Raw genomic sequence first — 23,599 nt, 5'->3', positions numbered from 1 at the left:
GGAGTTCTGCGCATGCACCACCCAGTGGCCGGGAATGGTGCTCCCGGATAAGGGAGGTTCAACCTGCGTAACATTCGTAACCCTCCAGTTCTCCGGCACTAGTCCTGTATCGAGGAAAGATTGTGACCGATGACTCTGATATTTCTACCTTTGCTTCTTTCTACAACCTTGAATGTAATCCATCTGGAACAGGTGTTGATGTGTAAGATGGGGAGAGAGAGAGAGAGAGAGAGAGAGAGCATTAAAGATTAGCCAAGCAACAAGATTAAAATAATGTGCTAAGTTAGTGTGTGCAAGGCTGCAATAACTGTCTGTCTCTCTCACAAGTTAGCTTTTACTTGCATTGAGGTGGTTTTATTGAGGCCGGGCCGATACTACAGATATCGAATAAATGTTTTCTAATCGTCGGTAGATCTGCAGCACTCGTTTTAGGCCTGGGCGGCAAATTGAAACCTACCCCAACCGTCCAAAAAAAACAGGGCTTGTTTATCTAGAATTTCCCTCCTTATTTCAATAATGATACAATCCTGCCAGGGTTGCCCTCCTTTAAGTTAACTCATTCTTCTTTGTTCTTGTTTTGTGTACGCCCCTTGAAGCACACAGATATAAATAGAAATGTAACTTCCTCATACCAGAAGAGGCTCAAGGGGCTGAATGGCCTGCTCCTGTTCCTAATATTCCGATAACTCTCCTCTGAGCGACTGGGGTAGGTCTTTGTGGCTGTAATTCTCTGCCGGGTATCTGTGCCAGCTCTCCTGGTCCTCTGCATTGCTGTTGCAGTTCCGGGTGCTTAGCTCGGATAAGAGCAGAGAGCGGGAGGTGACACTCACACAAGAGTTCAGTCTACAAACACTTGGCCGTGGAAACTACTCGCTAACTTCTGACGAAAGGTCATAGACTTGAAAAGTTAACTCAGTTTCTCTCTCCACAGATGCTGCCTGACCACCTGAGTATTTTCAGCATTTTCTCTTTTTGGTTCTCGCTAACTTGTTGGTATCTTGTTTTTCTGTATAAATAACCTGAGAGTGGGTTCAGAACACACATCTCACGGGTGTAAATAGTCGTAAACTGCTCCCCTGATGCAGATTAGCATCATTAATAGATTGATTTAAGGAGAAGCTAGATAAGCACATGAGGCTGAAAGGAATAGAAGGATCTGCTGATGGGGTGCGATGAAGATGGGTGGGAGGAGTCATGTGTGGAGCATAAATACCAGAATGGAACATTTGGGCCAAGTGACCCGTTACTGTGCTGTACACTTTAAATACAGCGAACACAGAATATATTTCAGAGCCATTGATGCCCTGTACACATTGCAGTACCAAAGAATAAAGTTTATATTCTCTGTTTTCCTCCTCATTTTATTACGTGACATTTTAACAATTGAATATTTGGAGTACCAGTTAGTTTCTTAAGTTTCCAGGTCTGATTTGCATATCTCAACTTTTCTATTTTCTTAGAAGGTTTTCCATTAATATGTTACCCCCTCCCTCCTTCCACTCCTTTCTCCCCCCTTCTACTCTCCACCCTTCATCCCCTCCTCTCCTCCTCCTTTCTCCTCCCTTCTTGCCCTCCTTCCCCTCCCTTTCCTTCTGCCTTTCCCCCTCCCCTGATCCTTAAGCTACCTTTCTTGAACGTAAGACTAGACAGTGAACAGCAGTAGGCTATGAGGTTGGACTTTGTTATCTTCATCATTTGTTAATCGACCCACATAAACCGAGGTCTGACAGTTTCCCTGAATGTAGCTTGAACATGCTGACCAAGGACATGGATCTGCTCAAATCTCTACCTCACTCCCTCACTGGGCAGGTGCTTCTCACCAGCCACGGCAGAGAATCATTGTAGATTCGCAAGATCTGGAAATGGACAGATCTTTAACCTGTCACATGTGGGGAACTGTGAGGTTATCCACTTTGGTAGGAAGAATGGAAAAGCAGAATTTTTTTTAATAAGGTGGAAGACTAGTAAATGTTGGTATTCAGAGGGATTTGGGGGCCCTTGTACATGAAACACAAAGTTAATGTGCAGGTACAGTAGTAATTAGGAAGGTAAATGGTATGTTGGCATTAATTTCAAAGGGGTTGCACTATAAGAGTAAGGAGGTCGTACGGCAAATATATAGGCATTGGTGAGACCACATCTGGAATACGGAGCATAGTTTTTGTCTCGTTACCTAAGGAACGATATACTTGCCTCCGATCAGTAGATTTTTGGGCACAAAGAGAATCAAGAGATAACTGTATAGGGATAGTGCGGAAAAGTAGATTTAATGTAGAAGTTCAGCCGTGATCTTTTTGAATGGCGGAGCAGCTCGATGTGCTGTATGGGCTACACTTGCTCCTATTTCTTATGTTATATTTACTGTATTGCTGTCTGTCAAAGTTAAGGGTTCAAATTGTACCAGCCGCGTCCTTTAATATGGACAGTACCCATTAGCTGCAAAGAGAGACACGGTTTTGAAAGTAGCCAGAAATGGTGAAGTGCTTGGTTTGTCAGCTCGTCTCGGCGTCCTGTGGCTCAACCAGAATTGGAACTCTGGCCTCACTCGTTCTAAAACGGTGAGCTGGGGACGTCAATCAGCTATACCAATGCAGCTCGCCAGTTGCGGCCTAACCAATCCTGTCAGCCTCCGACGCTCAGCCGGCCCACGGCTCCTGGGCCGGGAGAAGTTGGGGGCGGAGGTGGGGTGGAGGGATCCGGAGTGGGAGCTGTGAGGAGGAAGTTGATTGGAGGAGGGGACGGTGGGGGGGCAGAGGGAGATCAGGGAGGGACAAGGGGTGGCGCGGGGGCAGATGCGGTAAGGGATGGATCTGGGCTGGCAGAAAGATTTCATAGAATGATACAGCGTGTAAGGAGGTTGTTCGGCCCATTGTGCTGTGCTGGCTCTTTGGTACAGCTATCCAATTAATCCAACTCCCCTGCTCTTTCCCCATCGGCCTGTAAATATTTTCCCTTGAAGTATTTATCCAATTAGTTTTAGAATGTGACTATTGAATCTGAGATCTGGCCGCACCCATCCAATACTAGCTCAGGGCTGCATGCCCAATGTACACGTACTGAACATTTAAAAATAGATTCACTTTCCACTTAGCACTGACTGTAACGTTAAGGAAAATAGCATTATGGTGATTTTTCACAGATGGAGGAATGTCTGGAACTGCACAGCCAATCATGGCATTCTTGAGTTTTAAAGGCCACGGCACAGTCGTCTTCTCCATTTTAATTGGGCTGTCCACTCGCCCAAAACCTGAATGAGAAAAGAGATGTATAGAACACAATGAATGGACGGTTGGACACACAGGCTGTAATTTGGCCGGCGCTCAGAGTGCAGGTTTGGAACTGGGTCCGCTGTCAAAATCAAAAAGATTGACAGCAGATTGGTAAGATCGGGCTACAAAAGAGCTGGAGCGGTGGGCCCTGGAACATCGTGGCCCCCTGACCTGCAAGAGAATAGCGCAGCAGGTCAGGAAGTAAAAGAGCTGGAGCGACATACCACTTCAACCTCCAGCGCGAGCTGTTCCAAGTGTGCGATGATTTTGAGCTGGGTGACGTCATCAAAACCCTGGTCACTGTTTTGAAGCATGGGCAGGAACATCGGCAGGACCCAGGTACAGAGGAGTGGGAAGGTCAGGGCGGATGAGCAGCGAGTGCTCGTGGCAAGATGCAGTGAATGTTTGTGGCGGAGTAGCGACAGGTGAGGGTACGGAGCCCAGAAGAGCCAAGAGCACGGGCCAGCCCACACTGCGATATGTGTGCATGCTAGGTCTGTGCAGCAGAGCAGGTCTCCAATCGTCTTGGTTAATCCTTGCCACTGGACCAAGACCTAGCTCTGCCAAGCCCATTTGGTGGCTGGTGTGCAACGGTCACCACACGTTAAAAAAAATTCACGCACAGGCATTTTCCACCCCCTCAATTGGATTTCAGGACTGGAACATCACGTCCTTCATCAAATCACCTGTGAACTTGTGGAAGCAAGTCATCCTTGTTCGAGGGGCCGCCTATGATGAATCTCCTTCAGCCCTCACACCCCCACGAGATGGCTACGCTCCTCAAATTGTGCCCTCTTGAGTATCCCTTATTATAATTGCTCAACCATTGGTGGCCGTGCCTTCAGCTGCCTGAGCCTTAAGCTCTGGAACTCCCTAAACTGCTCCGCCACTCTACCTCTCTTTCCTCCTTTTAAGATGCTCCTTAAAACCTACCTCTGACCAAGCTTTTGGTCATCTGCCGTAATTTCTTATGTGGCTTGGTTTCCAATTGTTTTGTCTTCTAACACTCCTGTGACGCCCTTGGGACGTTTTACTACGTTAAAGGTTTTAGCTTGCACTTTACTCCTGAGGCCCGGTTTTGGCACTGGCTTTGCTCCATTCCCTAATTTGGGAAAAAAACACCAACTTTGTATTTTTATTGGAAAGTCTCACTTTTTTTTATTTCGAAACTCGCTACTGCTGAAATGAAGTTGTTCTAATTATGTTTTTGACTTCATTTCACAAATCATATGGCCTCAGGAGCATAGCACAGACGATGGTAGAAGGAAATTAGATATCTCAACAGATGGAAGTGCTGTTGAGGGATGGGGAAAGGAGAGGCATATAAACTTTATAATGGGGATAGATGGAGGTAGGAGTGAGGTGCATTGAATCATAGAATCATAGAAGTTTGCTGCACGGAAGGAGGCCATTTTGGCCCATCGTGTCCATGCCAGCCCACTTTCCAGTTCTAGGTCCGTAACCCTGCTGGTCACACCATTTCAAGTGCACATCCAAGTACTTTTTAAATGTGGTGAGGGTTTCTGCCTCTACCACCCACCCTTTCAGGCATTGAGTTCCAGACCCCCACAACCCTCTGCGTGAAGAAATTTCCCCTCAAATCCCCTCTTAAACCTTCAACCAATTACTTTAAATTTATGCCCCTGGTTGTTGACTCCTTTGCTAAGGGAAATGGGCCTTTTCTATCCACTATATCTCGGCCACTCATAATTTTATACACCTCAATGAGGTCTCCCCTCAGCCTCCTCTGTTCGAAGGAAAACAAACTCAGCCTATCCAATCTGTCATCATGGCTAAGATTCTCCACTCCTGACAACATCTTTGTAAATCTCCTTTGTGTACACTCCAGTGCAATCATGTCCTTCCTGTAATGCACTGACCAGAACTGCCTGCAGTACTCTAGCTGTGGCCTAACTAGTGTTTTATACAGCTCAAGCATAACCGCACCACCCCGCCCCCCCTGCTCTTGTATTCTATGCCTCGGCTAATAAAGGCAAGCATTCTGTATGCCGCCTTATCTACCTGGCCTGCTATCTTCAGGGATCTATGGATATGCACTCCAAGGTCCCTTTGTTCTTCTATACTTCTCAGTGTCCTGCCATTTAATGTGTATTCCCTTTCCTTGTTAGCCCTCCCCAAATGCATTTATCACATACTTCTCTGGATTAAATTCCATTTGTCACTGTTCTGTCCACCTGAACAGTTGATTGATATCTTGTTGCAATCTGCAGCTTTCTTCTTCATTATTAACCACACAGCCGATTTTAGTATCATAATCATACCCCCTATATTCAAGTCTAGTTCATTGATGTATACCACAAAAAGCAAGGGACCTAGTACTGAGCCCTGCAGAACCCTACTGGAAACAGCCTTCCAATCATACAAACATCCATCAACCATTACCCTTTGCTTCCTGCCTCTGAGCCAGTTTTGGATCCAACTTGTTACTTTGCTCTGGATCCCATGGGCTTTTACTTTCATAAGAACATAAGAAATAGGAGCAGGAGTAGGCCATATGCCCCCTCGAGCCTGCTCCACCATTTAATACAATCATGGCTGATCCGATCATGGACTCTGATCTACTTCCCTGCCTGCTCTCCATAGCCCCTTATTCCCTTATCGTTTAAGAAACTGTCTCTTACTGTCTTAAATTTATTTAATGTCCCAGCTTTCACAGCTCTCTGAGGCAGTGAATTCCACAGATCCACAACCCTCAGAAGAAATTTCTCCTCATCTCAGTTTTAAATGGGCGGCCCCTTATTCTAAGATTATGCTCTCTAGTCCTAGTCTCCCCTATCAGTGGAAACATCCTCTCTGCATCCACCCTCTCAAGCCCCCTCATAATCTTATACGTTTCGATAAGATCACCTCTCATTCTTTTGAATTCCAGTGAGGCCCAACCTCCTCAAACTTTCCTCATAAGTCAACCCCCTCATCTCCGGAATCAACCTTGTGAACTTCCTCTGAACTGCCTCCAAAGCAAGTATATCCTTTCGTAAATATGGAAAGCAAAATGCAGTATTCCAGGTGTGGCCTCATCAATACCCTGCACAACTGTAGCAAGAATTCCCTGCTTTTATACTCCATCCCCTTTGCAATAAAGGCCACGTTTCCATTGGCCTTCCTGATCACTTGCTGTACCTGCATACTAGCTTTTTGTGTTTCCTGTACAAGTACACCCAGATCCACCTGTACAAGTACACCCAGATCCTGCTGTACTGCAGCACTTTGCAATCTTTCTCCATTTTAAATAATAACTTGCTCTTGGAATTTTTCTGCCAAAGTGCATGCATGACCTTGCATTTTGCAACATTATACTCCATCTGCCAAATTTTTGCCCACTCACTTAGCCTCTGTCTGTCCTTTTGCAGATTGTTTATGTCCTCCTCACACATTGCTTTTCCTCCCATCTTTGTATCATCAGCAAACTTGGCTACATTACACTCAGTTCCTTCCTCCAAGTCGTTAATATAAATTGTAAATAGTTGGGATCCCAGCACTGATCCCTGGAAAATGATGGTGAAAGCCTCTGTTATTTCATGACCAGTCTACCATTTGGGACCTTATCAAAAGCTTTGCTAAAATCCATATACACTACATCATGCACACTGTCCTCATCGACCCTCCTGGTTACCTCCTCGAAAAATTCAAGCAACTTAGTCAGACACGAACTTCCCTTAACAAATCCGTGCTGACTGTCCTTGATTAGTCAGTGTCTTTCTAAATGAAGATTTATCCTGTCCCTCAGGATTTTTTCTACTAATTTTCCCACCACTGAGGTTAGACTGACTGGCCTGTAATTATACTCGGTCTATCCCTTTCTCCCTTCTTAAACAAAGCTACCACATTAGCAGTCCTCCAGTCCTCTGGCACCACACCTGAAGTATTCATTTAAGAACCATACCTACATCTTCCGCCTCCACACACACATTACCCTCGTTCTCTAATAGGCCCTACCCTTTCTTTAGTTTTGAGATCAGCCATGATCTTATTGAATGGCGGAGCAGGCTCGAGGGGCTAGATGGCCTACTCCTGTTCCTAATTCTTATGTTCTTATAAGTTATCCTCTTGCTCTTAATATATTTATAAAACATCTTTGGGCTTTCCTTGATTTTACTTGCCAAGAATTTTTCATGGCCTCTCTTTGCTTTCCTAATATCCTTTTTAATTTCACCCCTGGACTTTCTATACTCTTAGAGATTCTGCAGTATTTAGCCCTCGGTATTTGTGATAAGCTTCCCTTTTTTTCTTTATCCTACCCTGCGTGTCCCTAGACATCCAGGAGGCTCTAGATTTGTTAGTCCCACCCTTTTTCTTTAAGGGCACATATTTGGCCTGAACCCTCTGGATCTCCTCTTGAATGCCTCCCACTGCTGTCACTAATTTACCTTCAAATAGTTGTTTCCAGTCCACTTTGGCTAAATCACCTCACAGCAAAGTTGTTTTTTCCCCAATTTAGAACTTTTATTCCTGGTCGAACATTGTCCTTTTCCATAACTACCTTTAAATTTAACTGAATTATGGTCACTAGCACCAAAATGCTCTCCCACTGATACCCCTCCCACCAGCCCAGCTTCATTCCCTAAAACTAAATCCAGAACCGCCCCCTCCCATGTTGGGCTTGCTACATACTGGCTAGAAAAGTTCACCTGAATGCATTTTAGAAATTTCGCACCCTCTATACCCTTCACACTAATTTTATCCCAGTTAATATTAGGAGCTGAAATCCCCTATTAATACAGCCCTATAGTTTTGCACGTCTCAGAAATTTGCCTGCATATTTGCTCTTCTATCTCCCTCTCACTATTTGGGGGTCTACATTTCGTGCCAGCAGTGTGATCACCCCTTTTTTTTGTTTTTGAGTTCGACCCATATGGCCTCATTTGATCCCTCTAACATATCATCCCTCCTCACAGCTGTAATAGTTTTTTTTAAATCAATACCGCGACCTCCCTCTCTTTTTACCCCATTCTCTATCCCGTCTGAAAATCCTGTAACCAGGAATGTTGAGCTGTCATACCTGTCTCTTTTTTAACCATGTCTCTAATAGCTATAATATCATACTCCCCAGGTGTCTACCTGTGCTCTCAGCTCATCTGGCTTATTCGCTATTCTCTTTGCATTGAACTATGTACCATTTAGTACAGCCAGACCTCCTTGTTGACTACTTTCTAGCCCTTGTTTCCTCTGTCCTTCAAATTCACTTTCTACATTTTTGCTTTCCAATTACAGCTTTACTTCCCTCCCTACTGAATCTATCCTCGGGTTCCCATCCCCCTGCAAAGTTAGTTTAAACCCTCCCCAATAGCACTCGCAAACCACACCGCCCCCCCACTCCCCCACCCCCACCCAGCGAGGAAATTGACCCCAACTCTGTTGAGGTGCAACCTGTCCGGCTTGTACAGGTCCCTCCTCCCCCCAGAACTGATCACAATGCCCTCCCTCCTGCACCATCTCTCCAGCCACGCATTTATCTGTTCTAGCCTCCTATTTCTGTACTCACTAGCTCATGGCACCGGGAGTAATCCGGAGATTACTACCTTTTTGAGATCCTGCTTTTTAATCTCCTAGCTCCCTAAACTCTGCCTGCAGGACCTCATCCCTATTTCTACCTATGTCATTGGTGCCACTAGGGACCATGACCGTGGGTTGTTTACCCTCTTTCTCCCCCCCCCCTGCCCAGAATGCCCTGCAGCCGCTCGGTGACATCCTTGACCCTGGCACCAGGGAGGCAACATACCATCCTGGAGTCATGTCTGTGGTCGCAGAAACACCTGTCTGCTCCCCTGACTATTGAATCTTCTACTACTATAGCTCTTCCACTCTTCCTCCTCCTTCCTCTGCCCTGTGCAACTGAGCCACTCATGGTGCCATGGACTTGACTCTGGCTGCACTCCCCAGAGGCACCATTGCCCCCAACGGTACTTAGAAGAAAATACCGGTTGGAGAGCAAGATGGACTCGGGGGACTCCTGCACTACCTGCCTAGTCCTCCTCTTCTGTCTGGTGGTCACCCACTTCCTCTCTGCCTGCAATCTCTTAAGCTGCAGGGTGACCACCTCTAGAAACATATTATTCATGTAGCTCTCAGTCTCTCAGATGCACCGCAGTAACACCAGCTGTCGCTCAAGCTCTGAAACGCGGAGCTCAAATTGGTGCCGTTGGAGACACCTCCTGCGCACATGGTCGTCCAGGCTGTGCGAAGCATCCAGGACTCCCCACGTGCCACAGGATGTGCAGTCCAAGGGAATGAGCTGCCCTGCCATGCCTCTCATTAGACGCTGAACTATCAAGCAAAAATAAACTCTAAACCTTAGCAAAACATATCCAACCGCTATTCAGCAAACAGCTGATTTAATTAATTAGGATTTTTAGATAATCTATTTAATTGCGGCTCTTAACTTACACCAATGCCCAAGGTTTTTTAAAAAAAGAGAGAAAAACTCACCAATCAACCGGCCAATGACTCATCTGCTTGGCTGTGACGTCACACTTCAATTTCGAATCTTTTTACTTTTTGTCTCTTAATCTTGTCGCTGCTGCAGATAGCTCCTCCTGAACACCGGCTTTCCCGCTCTGTGCCATCTTTAGTAGTCCTGCGTCGATCAGCTCTCGCGATGTTTGCTCGCTTCTCCCGAACACCGGCTCTCCCGCTCTGTGCCGCCTTTAGTTGCCCTGCACCCGGTCAGCTCTCGCGATACTTGCTTGCTGCTCCCGAACACCTGAATTGTGAGTGGGAGGTCTTCTCTTGGCTCATCTGGGACCATAAAGGACATTTCTTGGGATGCGGGGTATGTAATAGGCCCATCTTTATAATATAATGTGTCCTCCAACTTAGACCCTGAATAACATCACTGGAGATCCATTAGTTTATCTTAACAGTTGAGATTCTCTGTTAATGAAGAGGATGCATTTTCAGCATGCAGGTTGCTGCGAGGAACTAATTTATGAAACCGAGTTAAAATATTGCCCAAGTGTTCTAGTATGGAGCTGCATTTGGATAGATTGGATAACTCTCAGCATTTATAGATTACCTCATCTGACCTTCAGATATTTAACTTGCTTGTAACAAATGCTCAAGTGCTTTACTCACAACAATGGCCTCAATTTTGGCCAAGCCTGTTTTTCTGCGCACTTATTGGAGTTGCGCAGCTTATCTACGTTCCGAGGTGCGCCGAAAAATGTTGTTGCCACTTTGGCCGCTGTCCGGTCTCTTCATTGCAGTCGCGCAACATGGCTAGTCGAGTCGGGATGGAGCCAGCGTTCTACACAGAAAACTGTGCCGGGCGTCTGCACGTGCACAGTGGAGTCCACTGGTGATATCCGCGCATGATCAGTAATGCTGCGAGTCTGCACCACCAGTAGGTCTCTCTCCGTTTCAGAGTGTGCCGATGTTCTCCCTCCCTGTGTTGCTGGGCTCCTTCAAGTAAAGTTCTCTGCATTTATTCTGCCTCCATTTGTTGGGCTAGGGGCGGGCAGAGAAGAGTTATGAGGTTGATCTTTAGTGTCAGGGGTCTGAATCGTGAGGAAATACTTGAGAAACAGGCTTTTCAACTTGGTGATCTTAGCGAGATATACAAGATTATAAATAATAGAAAATGTAAATCCAGAATATTATTTTAAAATAAATTGGAAACATAAGACGAGGGAACATCGGTTCAAATTGGTAAAAGATAACTTTTTGGCTGTTATCAAAGTTCTTCGCACAGTGTGTGATCAACACTTGGAATTGGACTCCCAAGCATAGTGGTGGAGGTGAAAAGTCTGAGTGCTCCTGCCTGCCACCATCAGTTCTCCTGCCCGCCCTTAGCCCTGGCCGAGTGGCCTCCTGCACCGGCCGGCCCGCTGCCTTCCCAGGCCGAGTTTGAAGATGAAGGTAGGACTTACTTCAATTTTTTATTTCTTACTGAATTCTTAGTACTTTTTGTTTGCAAGGTTTGGTAGTTTATAAGGCTTGGTGGTTTAGGTGCAGGTCCTCTCTGCTTCCCTTCCCGCTCTTATCCCAGGCCTAATGGACTCCGATGTACCTACCTGCGCGATTTCTTTAACTCTCCGCAAGGGTTTTCTGAAGTGGCCACATACGCTGGCCTAAGTATAAATGGAGTAACTATTAGCTGGCCAAAGTTGTCTAAATGGCAGAACTGGCGTAGGTGGCTGGTAATGGCCCTCCCTTGAGAAAAAGAACTAACCTAAAAAAATCTTAACTAACTCAGTTACACTGGCGTAAATTGATTGGGGAAAATGGGGATTTTTAAGTTACGCCAGAAAAACCAAGTTACTCCAAAAAAATGGAGCAACTCCTGGCTAAAATTGAGTCCAATGTTACTAGGATAATGGTTGCATATAATTTTATTGTATTATGCCCACAAACTGTAAAAATAAAATCTTAAAAATCCATCAATACAATTATAGATATTGTCTTTCCAACCTTGTCTGGAGAAAGCACTTTGACATGTATAAAGTGGAGCATAGGTGATTACAAGTCACTAACTGCTGATGGTAGTACACTGAACAGGTTGAAGTGAAGAAGGGTATTCCAGAGCCATTAAAGTGTATTTGTTTAAGTGCAATATCCTTATAAATGCACCACGAAAGCAAAAATGAAATGTGAAATGGTTAGTTTTTGAAAGATCCGGATATGGAAGAAGAAAATAATTATCTAAACCGAACTTCTGCACTTTATGGAAAAGGAAACCTGCACAGTTTCTGGTAAGTTTTACCCGTTTAAAATTGTCTCTGCCTCTGATGGCAAAGGAGTAAATAGTTATAGAACAGGAGCCTAAAAAGATGGTTAAACATAAAGCGAGAGGAAATCCTATTAAAAATAAATTAAACTGTCCCTGTACAACAATGTACACAGTGTCCGTAATAAAACAGGGGAGCTGGAGGCAATCATGCATTGCGAGGAACCAGACATCGTAGGGATTACTGAGACATGGTTAAAGAAAGTTCTGGACCGGGAATTAAACATCGCAGGGTATAATCTATTTAGAAAAGATAGAAACACAGAAATCTATAGCGCAGAAGGAGGCATTTTCGGCCCATCGCGTCCGCGTCGACCGACAAAGAGCCGCACAGCCCTCAGTCAGCAGCCCCGAAGTTTACATATAAACCTATGAACAGTGGCAAAAAGGTAAAGAGCACCCAGCCCAACCAGTCCGCCCCACACAACTGCGACACCTCTTAACACTGAAACATTCTACATTCCACCCCAACCGGAGCCATGTGAACTCCTGGGAGAGGCAAAAACTAGATTAAAAACCCAGGCCAATTGGGGGGGAAAGAAATCTCGGAAAATTCCTCTCCGACCGGTCCAGGAGATCACCCTGGCCATATTCTATTCCCTGCAGTACTTACCATTGAATCTGCACCAGCCAACAAGAGGTTATTCAGTCGAATCCCAATTACGAGCTCTAGGTCCATAACCCTGCAGATTACGTACGGCACCTCAAGTGCCCATCCAAGCACCTTTTAAATGTGGTGAGGGTTTCTGCATCCACCACTCTTCCAGGCAGTGAGTTCCAGGCCCCCAGGTTTCTGCGTGAAGAAAACCCCGTCAAATCCCCTCTGAACCTTTCACCAACCACCTTAAAACTATGCCCCCTCATAATTGACCCCTCCACCAGTGGAAATAGGCCCTTGCTAGCCACTATATCCATGCCCCTCAAAATTTTGTACACTTCAATGAAGTCTCCTTTCAACCTCCTCTAGAACAAACCCAGCCTATCCAATCTGTCCTCATAGCTACGATTCTCAATTCCAGGCAGCATTCTAATGAATCTCCTCTGCACCCTCTCTAGTGCAATCACGTCCTTCCTATAATACGGTGACCAGAACTGCACGCAGTACTCCAGTTGTGGCTTAACCAGAGTATTATACAATTTAAGCATAACCTCCCTACTCTTTCTTGTATTCTATGCCTCAGCCAATAAAGGTCAGCATTCCGTATGCCGCCTTAACCACTTTATCCATCTGGCCTGCTACTTTCAGGGATCTGTGGACAAGCACTCAAAGGTCCCTTTGTTCATCTACACTATTAAGTGGCCTACCACTTAATGTGTGTACTCTTTCTTTATTAGCCCTCCCAAAGTACATTACCTCACACTTCTCCGAATTAAATTCCATTTTTCACTGCTCTGCCCACCTGACCAGTAGACTGATATTCTCCTGCAGTCCATGACTTTCCTCTTCATTATCAACTTTCCTCTTCATTATAGAGGAGGACAATGGGGGAGGTGGAGTAGCTGTACTTATTAGGGATAATGCCTGTAGAAAAAAGTGACACAGCTATCAGCAAGACAAAAATAGAATCCATACGGATAGAGATAAAAGATAATAAAGGATCAATCACACTAATAGGTGTACTCTACAGACCACCTAACAGCGGAAGGGAAGTGGAGGAAGAAAATATAGCTAAATTGGGGAAATGAGTATTAAAAAAAAAAAATAGCATAATAATCATTAGGGATTTCAACTACCCCGATACTAATTGGACAGAAGAGGTAGGTAAAGAGGGATAAGGGAATGGAGTTCCTACAAAGCGTACAGAACTCCTTTCTAAACCAATTGGCCAAAAATTGCGGTCGTAAGCTTCCCGCGGACGCAAGCCGGCAGAGTCCTGGGCAGCACGTGACGTCACGCTGCCCAGGGACGCTGCGTGCGCGAAGCCTATGGCTTTGTTTGGAAAGTAGTACCGCCCACAAGACCTGTCCAAAAGTTAATTTGAATTTGCCGCGCCCCTGATTTTTTTTACTTCACAGTCTTGTACGGAGCTGCCATTACTATGAATGAGAATACCTCCAAAAACAAAAAAACACTACATACATTTTTTTTAAAAACACCTCACTTATTTAAAATTATTTTAAAAATTAAATTAAATGTTACGGGAAAAAACATTTCTTTAACCTTTTTAAATGTATTAATAGTGTGAAAAATAAACTTGCCTTAATGGAGAGAGTTTTTAACATTAAAAATTAGACATCAAATTTATTTTTTCTATCTTTTAAAACTCTTACACCAGTCAAAGCAAGCCTTGTGCCTGCTTTTACCAGGCATAAGAGTTTTAAGGACATTTGCTGGGCAGGAGTTGGGATAGCCCAACTCTTCGCCCGTGGAGGCCCTTTACTTTCGCATTCGTACGATCTGTCAAAAAAAAAAAGCACAGTACACGCATAAACCTGAAATTTGCGGGACCTCTTCGGGCACGTGCGCGCATTGTATGCACCTGGAGAGGCTGCAATTTACGGCCCATTATGTAAAAAGTCCAACAAGAGAGGATTCGCTATTGGATCTAGTATTGGGGAATAAACCAGGGCAGACAAGAGAAGTAAAAGTAGGGGAATATCTAGGCAATAGTGATCATAATGTAATATACTTTTAAGATGATAACTGAGAAGGACAGAAGTATGACGAAAACTAGGGTACAGGTTGAAACTCCCTTATCCAGAACTCCCTCATCTAGAACCATTCCTGGCCACCGGGTGGCGCATGCGCAGAACTCCAACATGAACAAATTGAAGTCCTTCCTCTCTGCCGCATTCCCAGCCCCGCTACCCCGTTGCTCAGTACCTGTACCATCCAATTTAACGTGACCACCCCTCATCAGGAAAAATCCCTTATCTGGAACAGGCTGGGCCCCGAACTAACATTTCTCATGGGCCCCGATCACGTCACTCTGCAATCTCTCGCCGCTCCTTCGCCCCGACCTCGCTGCTCCTACTATACCTGCCCACACTCCAATCAGTGACCTCGATTATGGTAACGACCAATCCTAGCTGAGGCCCCAGCACTGATCCAGAAAACCTCACCACATTTAAAAGTACTTGGATGTGCACTTGAAGGGCCGTAACCTACAAGGCTATGGACCAAGAGCTAGAAAGTGGGATTAGGCTGGGTAGCTCTTTGTTGGCTGACGCGGACACGATGGGCCGAAATGGCCTCCTTCCGTGCTGTAAATTTCTAAAATTCTGACTCCCTGCTGGACTCTTGGGCCCAAGTTTCCACATGATTTGCTCCTGATTTTTAGGAGCAACTGGTGTAGAACGGAATATCTTAGAAATCGGAATTCTCCACATTTAGTTTTCTGCAGTTCTCGTCAGGTAGAACAGTTTCACTTCGGAACATAATTTTTTTTTCAAAAGGGGGCGTGTCCGGCCACTGACGCCTGATTTGAAAGTTTCCACAGTGAAAACGTACTCCAAACTAACTTAGAATGGAGCAAGTGAAGATTTTTGTACACTTGAAAAAACCTTGTCTACACTTTAAAAAATCAGGTGCAGGGAACGAGGTGGGGGGGGAAAGGGAAGTCATTAAATTCTACAATCAATCCTTAGTTATACTTATACAAATATTATACAAATAAATCCAACCTGAATAAAAATTTATAAGCAAATAAACCATGTTCCTACCTGTATGAAAGTGCTTCAGGCAGGCCTTTCAGGCAGCGGTGTGGCGTCAGTGACTCGACGGCAGCGGCAAGCAGCAAGCAGCCTTTGAGCTGAGCTGCGGTGCTTGAGGCAGGCCTTCATTCCCCGCGAAGATGCAGCACCCGGACGGACTTGAGGCCATTCGGCTATGGGATTGCAGCGGCGTCAGTGGCTGGCCGGGAGCCGAAGAAAGAACAGCAGCAGCCTTCGAGCTGTGAGGGGGACTGACTGAGGCCATTTGGACAGGGAGAGGCAGCCACATCGACATCTTTATATTTAAATTTGCAGAATGGGTGCACCACATATTATGCAATGGTTTGCTTCCTCATGCAAGAAATTCTTTGTTCTTGGTGGAAGTTGATCCATTGCAAACTTGAATTGGCACTTTTATTTCTCCAAACACACAGTCCTTAATTTGCAGGCACCGGTTCTGCAAGTTTAGCAGTGAAAAGCTGAACTCACTGATTTCAGCAGGTGATTTATTCAGCAGTGCTGCTAAAAGCACTCCCTCACACACAGAAATATCAAGAAAATTAAAATACAAGCCTTTGCAGGGGTCCAAGAAACAAATCTTCACTTTTTCTGCAGCACTTTTAAAAATGGCCGAGTGCCAATGTTTACTTAAAACTGCGCGTGCGCGAACGCTCCAACGTGCACGCGGAGGGTTGCCGGCATCAAGAAGCCTCATTTCAATTGTACCCGCCCCCTCCTATTTTCAAAATCGGCGCGCGTGGTCTCTCGCGCCAAGCAGACATCGAGCTCCAAGGAGCTCAAGAATACCGCACTTTTTTTCCGGCGCCGTTTTCGGCGTGAAAATCAGGCGCCCAGCTCTGAGGTGCGCCTTTTTCGCCGCGTGTGGAAACTTGGGGCCTTGGAATGGTTAATCGTGCTGTCTGCAGAATTGTACCGCCAACAAAGACAAGCGCGTTTAAAAAGAGAGTGTATTGTACCGTCACTTACCATGTAGAAGTCGAACGGGATGTGAGGGACGAAGGGCCTGAACCCCCCCCCCCCCCAAATTGGGCCATCCCTGGCGCCACAGCGTCCACGACCACGTTCTCTGTCTCCCCTCATGTTTTCTCCAAGTACAGTTCTACCAGCAGCAGCAAATATGTAGACCTGCAAAAAAAGGTAAGTTAAGGTTTTTATTTTTTAATTCTTTCAGCGATTTAGTAGGTAAGGGTTTTGTGAATTTTTTTTTTTGCAATTTTTTTTGTTTTCCCCCTCCCTCCGCCCTCCCCCCCCCCCAAGGCGCCTCTCGCAGCACTATCAGCCCCGGACTAAAGTTGCCAAAATTAATGGTTTGCGCCATGAATCCTTGTGCAACGCTGGTTTTTACTGATAAAGGCCTGAAAACAGTAGCGCAGTGAAAACGGTAATTTTGGCATAAAACTACTGTTTTCGCTGAAAACCAAAATTCGACCTCTCGTTATTTGTTAACATAAAATTGCGCAATCTCATTGTGTGAAGATACGTCACCGTATTAGCAGTAGTACTGAGACAGTTGATCATAAAAAATGGGAGCACTCTGCAAATGTCTTGGTTAACCCCGCAATAACTTCGTGGAAAATAACATTGTATTATACAAATCCTGTGTTTGCAGTGGCTTCCAACTTGATATGGCTCCAATCCTGCTTTAACTTTTATTTATACTTGCAGTGTTGCTAAATGTGCACTAATCAGCTGCTCAGGAGTTTGTGATTGGAGAAGCATCTTGTATATTACATGCGTTACTTGTCTTGAGGCATTATAAACAAATACAATCCATAATGTTGGGACACATCACTGGAGGAAAAGGCAGTAATTTAAGATCACTAGAGGAGAAGGATGTAGTCGGGAGAATAAAACCATAAGGAAGTCATGGGCAAAGCAGTGGGAGAAAGAATAAAAATGGAGGATGGTAGCAGTCAGAGCTACAGAGAGAAACAGAGTAATGACAATTTGCATTTCTATAGCCCAGAGACATCTAGGAATCCTTTACTTGATGGTGAACACAGACCAGGAAGGGAAAAGGGGGTTGAAGATTGAATTTATATTCAAAGACAACTGGTTTACAGAAGCTTTTGAGTTCAGGGGGGGAAGTGACAGGGGTGCTGACAGTGGATGGGTTGGGAGCATAGTGGCTGAAGAAGTAGGTGCTGATAGAGTAGAGGACAAGAAGTGAGTCAATGTTTAAGGAGCAGAGAGTGCTCCTTGTCTTGATGACCTCTTAACGATCTACCAATTCACCCTCTCCTCACCAAACTACACCAGTGACTTGACAAAGATCATTGTTCTTACCTTCAAATCCCTCTATGACTTTGCTCCACCCTACCTCAGTGGCCTCCAACAGCTGAACTCTCTGCTCCTTAATCACTGGCTCACATCCAGGTGAATGAGGTAAGTGGACCTTGTCTCAAGATCATTGGGGTCCCCTGTCGATTGTTTGTTGTGCCCCAGAACAAAACTAAATAATTGAGGAAATACATGAGATTGCACAGCTTGTGTAAATTTCCAATTTTTTCCAAGGAATGCATATTCCACAATCCAGCTGAATTAACAGCCCACTCAGTATTTGATTACCACAGTTCAGGGGGACACAGCATGTCAAAGAAAGAAAGCGGTTTACAGTCAATGAAGTACTTTTAAAGTGTAGTCACTGTTGTAATGTAGGAAACGTGGCAGCCAATTTGCACACAGCAAGCTCTCTCAAACAGCAATGTGATAACCAAATGATCTGTTTTAATTATGCTGATTGAGGGATAAATATTGGCCAGGACACCGGGAATGACTCCACTGCTTCTCTTTGAATAATGCCATGGGATCTTTTACGTCCACTTGAGAGCAGACGGGGTCTCGGTTTAACGTCTCATTCGAAAGGCGCCACCTCCGACAGTGCAGCACTCCTGGAATGTTAGCCTAGCTTTTTGTGCTCAAGTCTCTAGGGTGGGACTTGAACCCACAACCTTCTGATTCGGAGGCGAGGGTGCTACCAATTGAGCCATGACTGACACCTTGAGGGTTAAGTGGGTGAGAGAAACCTCTTGAGCTGGCCATGTCAGGAATGCTTGTAGATTAAGATCTCCAAGTTATCATGTTTCAATTATTTTGTTGGTTTGTCTAACCATTTCAGCAGGATTTGGTCATGTTTCTTTGAGTTTTGAATTTCAAAAGTGAAAGTTTTGTGCTTAGTTTGTGTAACAAGAGTGGGCATAGTACAATAAAAGTATTGTTAAAATCTTTCAAATCATTGAACTCAACACAATTCTCTCTTTATTTCTGTTCAGTGATAGTAAGGGGTGTTTTATCACTTTTAGCATTTTTCTTACTTTGAATAAGAACATAAGAAATAGGAGCAGAATTAGGCCATTTGGCCCCTCGTGCCTGCTCTACCATTCAATAAGATCATGGCTGATCTGATCATGGACTCAGCTCCACTTCCCTGCCCGTTCCCAATAACCCGTTACTCCCTTATTGCTCAAAAATCTGTCTATCTCCGCCTTAACTATATTCAATGACCCAGCCTCCGCAGCTCTCTGGGGCAGAGAATTCCATAGATTTACAACCTTCTGAGAGAAGAAATGCCTCCTCATCTCAGTTTTAAATGGGCGGCCCCTTATTCTAAGACTGTGTCCCCTAGTTTTAGTTTCTGCTATGAGTGGAAATATCCTCTGCATCTACCTTGTCGAACTCCCTCATTATCTTATAAGTTTCAATGAGATCACCTCTCAATGAGCCCAAATTTGGCCAGGAGTTGCTCTTTTTTTTGGAGCAACTTGATTTTTCTAGAGTATCTTAAAAATCCCCAGTTTGCAAATTTCATCTGCACCAGTGTAAGTGAGTTAGTTAGGAATTTTTAAAGTTTTTTTCCAAAAGGGGGCGTTACCAGCCACCTACTCCTGTTTTGGCCATTTAAGCCAGTTTGGACAGCTAATAGTTGCTCCAAATTAACTTAGGCCAGTGTATGTGGCCGCACAGAAAACCCTTGCGGAGAGTTAAGAAATCAGTGCATGTAAGTACATTCTAAAGCACCAAGTGCTAAACAAAGCACAAATAAACAATCAATAACAAATAAAAAATGCAAGGAAGCTGAGAGGATCTGCACCTAGCACCAAGACTTACAAAGCACAAAAAGTAATAAGCAATTAATTAACAAATAAAAAATAGAAGGAACCCTGCACCTAAAGCACCAAGACCAAAGTAATAAGCAATCAATTAATCAATAACAAATTTAAAAAAAAAAAATAGAAGTCCTACCGAAACACGGCCGCCGATGAGGGAGACTATTCGGCCAGGGATAGGGATGGCGCGCTTCAGCCCCTCGCACACAGCCTGCAGCATACTTGCAAATTCTGGGGGCGAGGAGCTGCACGCGTGCGCGTGTACTCTAGCGCACATGTGCAGAGGTCCCGGCACTATTTTCAGTGCTGGGACCTGGCTCCGCCCCCGAATCCAGTGGCCACGCTACGCCACCATCGAGGAGAGGCTGGGGAGCGGCCAAATTCGGCCCGAAGATTTTTGGAGAACTTCGAGGCGGACAAAAGCGGTGCACCTCTGGTGAGTGCGCCAGAAATCTGTACCGGCTAAATTCTACCCCATTCTTCTGAACTCCAATGTGCACAGGCCCAACCTACTCAACCTATCCTCATAAGTCAAGCCCCTCATCTCAGGAATCAACCTAGTGAACCTTCTCTGAACAACCTCCAATGCAAGTATATCCTTCCTTAAATATGAAGACCAAAACTTACGCAGTACTCCAAAAATTGAGAATAAGAAAATTGTCTATTTTCTGTTATTGATGTAACACTTTCATATGCAATGCATTATCTGCTTTAGAATGGTTAATATTTAAATACAGTGGTTTGTTGATTCTCAGTAGTATCTATTCTAGCAGCTGAATTTTGTTTGTCGGGATAGTGTTTTGACTGCGGAGGTTGGTGGTGTTGCATTATGTCCATTAATTGTTATTCCTTTTCTTACAGTATTGAGCTCCTTTCTTCAGTGTCAATAGTTGATTTCAGTACCTTTTTTGGTTCAGTTATGAAAATATGAGAGCTTGGCGTATAATCCATTGTATCCTGTTACAAATCCCACTCTAGCGACTCTTTCTCTCCGCCCCCAGGGCCTCTTAATCTCCTCTCTTCCTTTCCTGAAATAAATTACTCATTTTTGAGAATGGTTCCATGGAACCAACAAGTTTCTAGTATCTAGCAGGAGGGGCAAAGGAGCGGCAAGAGTTTGTAGAGGGAAGTGACCGGGGCCCAGAAGAGGCAAGGGCCCAGGGGCAGCACGAGCTAGCCCACACTGCGATATGTGTGCGCACTCTGTCTGTGCAGCAGAGCTGGTCTCCAGTTAGTCTTGGGTAATCCTTGCCACTGGACCAAGACCTAGCTCTGTCAAGCCCATGTGGTGGCTGGTGTGCAACGGCCACCACATGTTTTTAAAAAAAAAAAAAAAAATCCAAGCACAGGCATCTTCCACCCTTCACGTGTAGTTCAGGATCTGGAATATTAGGTCCTTCATTGAAACTGCTGTGAACTCATCCCTTTTTGGCATGGAAGCAAGTCATCCTCGCTTCGAGGGACTACCTATGATGATGATGAGTATCTTATCCAATTGGCCATTCCTATGATGAACCTAGACAGTGACTGTGAGCAGCTATGAGTTTGACCTTGGTGGGTATCCCCAGTTGTATACTTGATCAGCAGAATTCATTGGATAGCAGTCCTATCCAGTTCTATTTTCCTTCTCCTACCACCCCCCCCCCCCCCCAAAAAAAAACCTGGAAAAACTGAAGTCAAATAGTTGTGCCTGCTCTGATTTGTCCTGACAGTAATCATCTAACTCGCACAGAATAATGATTGAATTTGCATCCTCTTACCAGAAAGGAACATTTGCTCACTGAGCCAACAAGAGTTTACTGGTGCTATATTTTAATGTGGGGGAAATTTTGTCAGGAATCTTTTTAAAAATATGTTTGATTAAGCGATCAATAAGTAGTATGTTTTGACATGGGTACGGAGCAAAAGTAATTTTAGCACATTTCATAACCTATGCATTCCCATATGATTGAGAGAAAAGTTCTGGTGATTTGCTCTAGTGAAGCATAAACCATTGAGGTATGGCGATGTGTAAACAACAGTCTTGGAGACTAGGAGAATTATTTCAGACTCCCTCAAATGTGTGGTGAGGAGGAAGAGAACATGTCTTGAAGGCAATCAAAACAGAAAATGCTGGAAATACTCCGCATCTGTGGAGAGAAAAACTGAGTTAACGTTTCGGGTAGATGACCTTTCGTCCGAACTGGAAAAGTTAAGAGATGTAACAGATTTTAAGCAATGCAAGGGCAGGGAAAGGAGGGAAGAGAGGAAAGAATAAAAGGGAACGTCTGTAGGATAGAAAGCAGGAGTGATTAAATGACAAAAGGTATGATTGTGCAAACCAAAAGGAGATGGCAATGGGACAAGTAAAGAAACAAAAGGTGAGTCTAGAAGAGGTGTAAATGGGAATAGCAGAATCAACAGCTGCCATCTGGAAAAAATTGGGGCCGAGGTTATGGTCTGAAATTGTTGAACTAAACGTCGAGTCCAGAAGGCTGTAAAGTGCCTTATCAAAATATGAGATGCTGTTCCTCAAGCTTATGTTGAGTTTCGTTGGAACAATGTAAGAGGCCAAGGTCAGAGTGGGAGTGGAGTGGAGAATTAAAATGACAGGCGACCGGAAGCTTGAGGTCACACTTACGGACTGAATGGAGATGTTCTGCAAAGTGGTCACCCATTCTGCATTGTTCTCCCCAATGTAGAGGAGACTGTATCATGAGTAGCGATTGCAGTATACTAAATTGGAAGAAGTGCAAGTAAATCACTATTTCATCTGAAGAGTGTTTGGGGCCTTGGATAGTGGGAAGGGAAGAGATAAAAGGGTAGGTGTTGCATCTTTTGCATTTGCATGGGAAGGGGAGGGGGTGTTTGGGGTAATGAGGACACCAGGGTGTCACAGAGAGAAGTCCCTTTGGAATGCTGAAAGGGGATAGGAAGATGTGTTTGGTGGTGGCGGAAATGGCAGAGGATGATATGTGAAGACTGGGTGAAAGGTGAGGACAAGGGGAACCTTGTTGTGGTTTGGAGGGGAAGGGGTGAGAGCAGAAATGCGGGAAATGGATGGACACAGTCACGGGCCATGTCAACCATGGAAGAGGAGAAACCTTGGTTGAGGAAAAAGGAAGACCTATCAAAAGCATTAGTATGGAAGTTGGCATCGTCCAAACGGATGCGATGGAGATGAAGAAACTGAGAGAATGGAATAGAGTCCTTGCAGGAAGCTGGGTGGGAGGATATGTAGTCAGGTAGCTGTGGGAGTTGATGGGCTTATAGTGGATGTTTGTCGATAGCCTTTCCCCAGAAATGGAGACAGTAAAGTCGAGGAAGGGACGAGTCGGAGATAGACCATCTGATGGCAAGAGAAGGGTGGAAATGTGTTGAGCATTAATATATCTCCTTAATGGAAATACAAATCTTAAAATTGCTTTTTATATCTCTGCACCAGTTGCATTTTTGTCTTGGTTATTTTTACGACTGTAGCCTGTCTCTCCCTGCAGATTCTATGGCATCTGGACGTTTTCCGACGCAGTTTGAGACAGCTGCCTGGACATGTGTGCTCTGGAAATGCTTGCATATTTTGCGCTTTGAAGGTAAAGTCAACTTTTAACATGGAGATTATTGCAGCAGCAAGCTTGCATACTCTTCCTCTTTTCTGCATCCTCACTGTGTTGAAATCAAGACTTTGTATTGTCTCCTATTCTAAATTACTCTTCCCTAGTACTCCAAAGCTATGAAACTCTTCAAGTCCTATTTTACAATTTGGTTTCTCAATTTAAAAGAATCTCATCAGGATGCAAAATGTACTAATATCTTTAATAGATGTCTAT

At 44.7% G+C, this 23,599-nt stretch overlaps 1 protein-coding gene across 1 annotated transcript in view; it reads left to right on the top strand.

The window, feature by feature from the left end:
- LOC139245193 (inactive ubiquitin carboxyl-terminal hydrolase 53-like) overlaps positions 1-23,599 on the top strand; it is a 167,579-nt gene that overhangs the window by 23,453 nt on the left and 120,527 nt on the right. Inside the window, exon 2 of the mRNA XM_070871130.1 lies at positions 23,270-23,362. Coding sequence (XP_070727231.1) covers positions 23,270-23,362 — 93 coding nt within the window. The remainder of the gene's footprint in view (positions 1-23,269; positions 23,363-23,599) is intronic.

Source organism: Pristiophorus japonicus, chromosome 2 (genome assembly GCF_044704955.1).
Source record: "Pristiophorus japonicus isolate sPriJap1 chromosome 2, sPriJap1.hap1, whole genome shotgun sequence".
NCBI lineage: Eukaryota > Metazoa > Chordata > Chondrichthyes > Pristiophoridae > Pristiophorus > Pristiophorus japonicus.
This window is presented reverse-complemented; position numbering and strand designations above follow the sequence as displayed.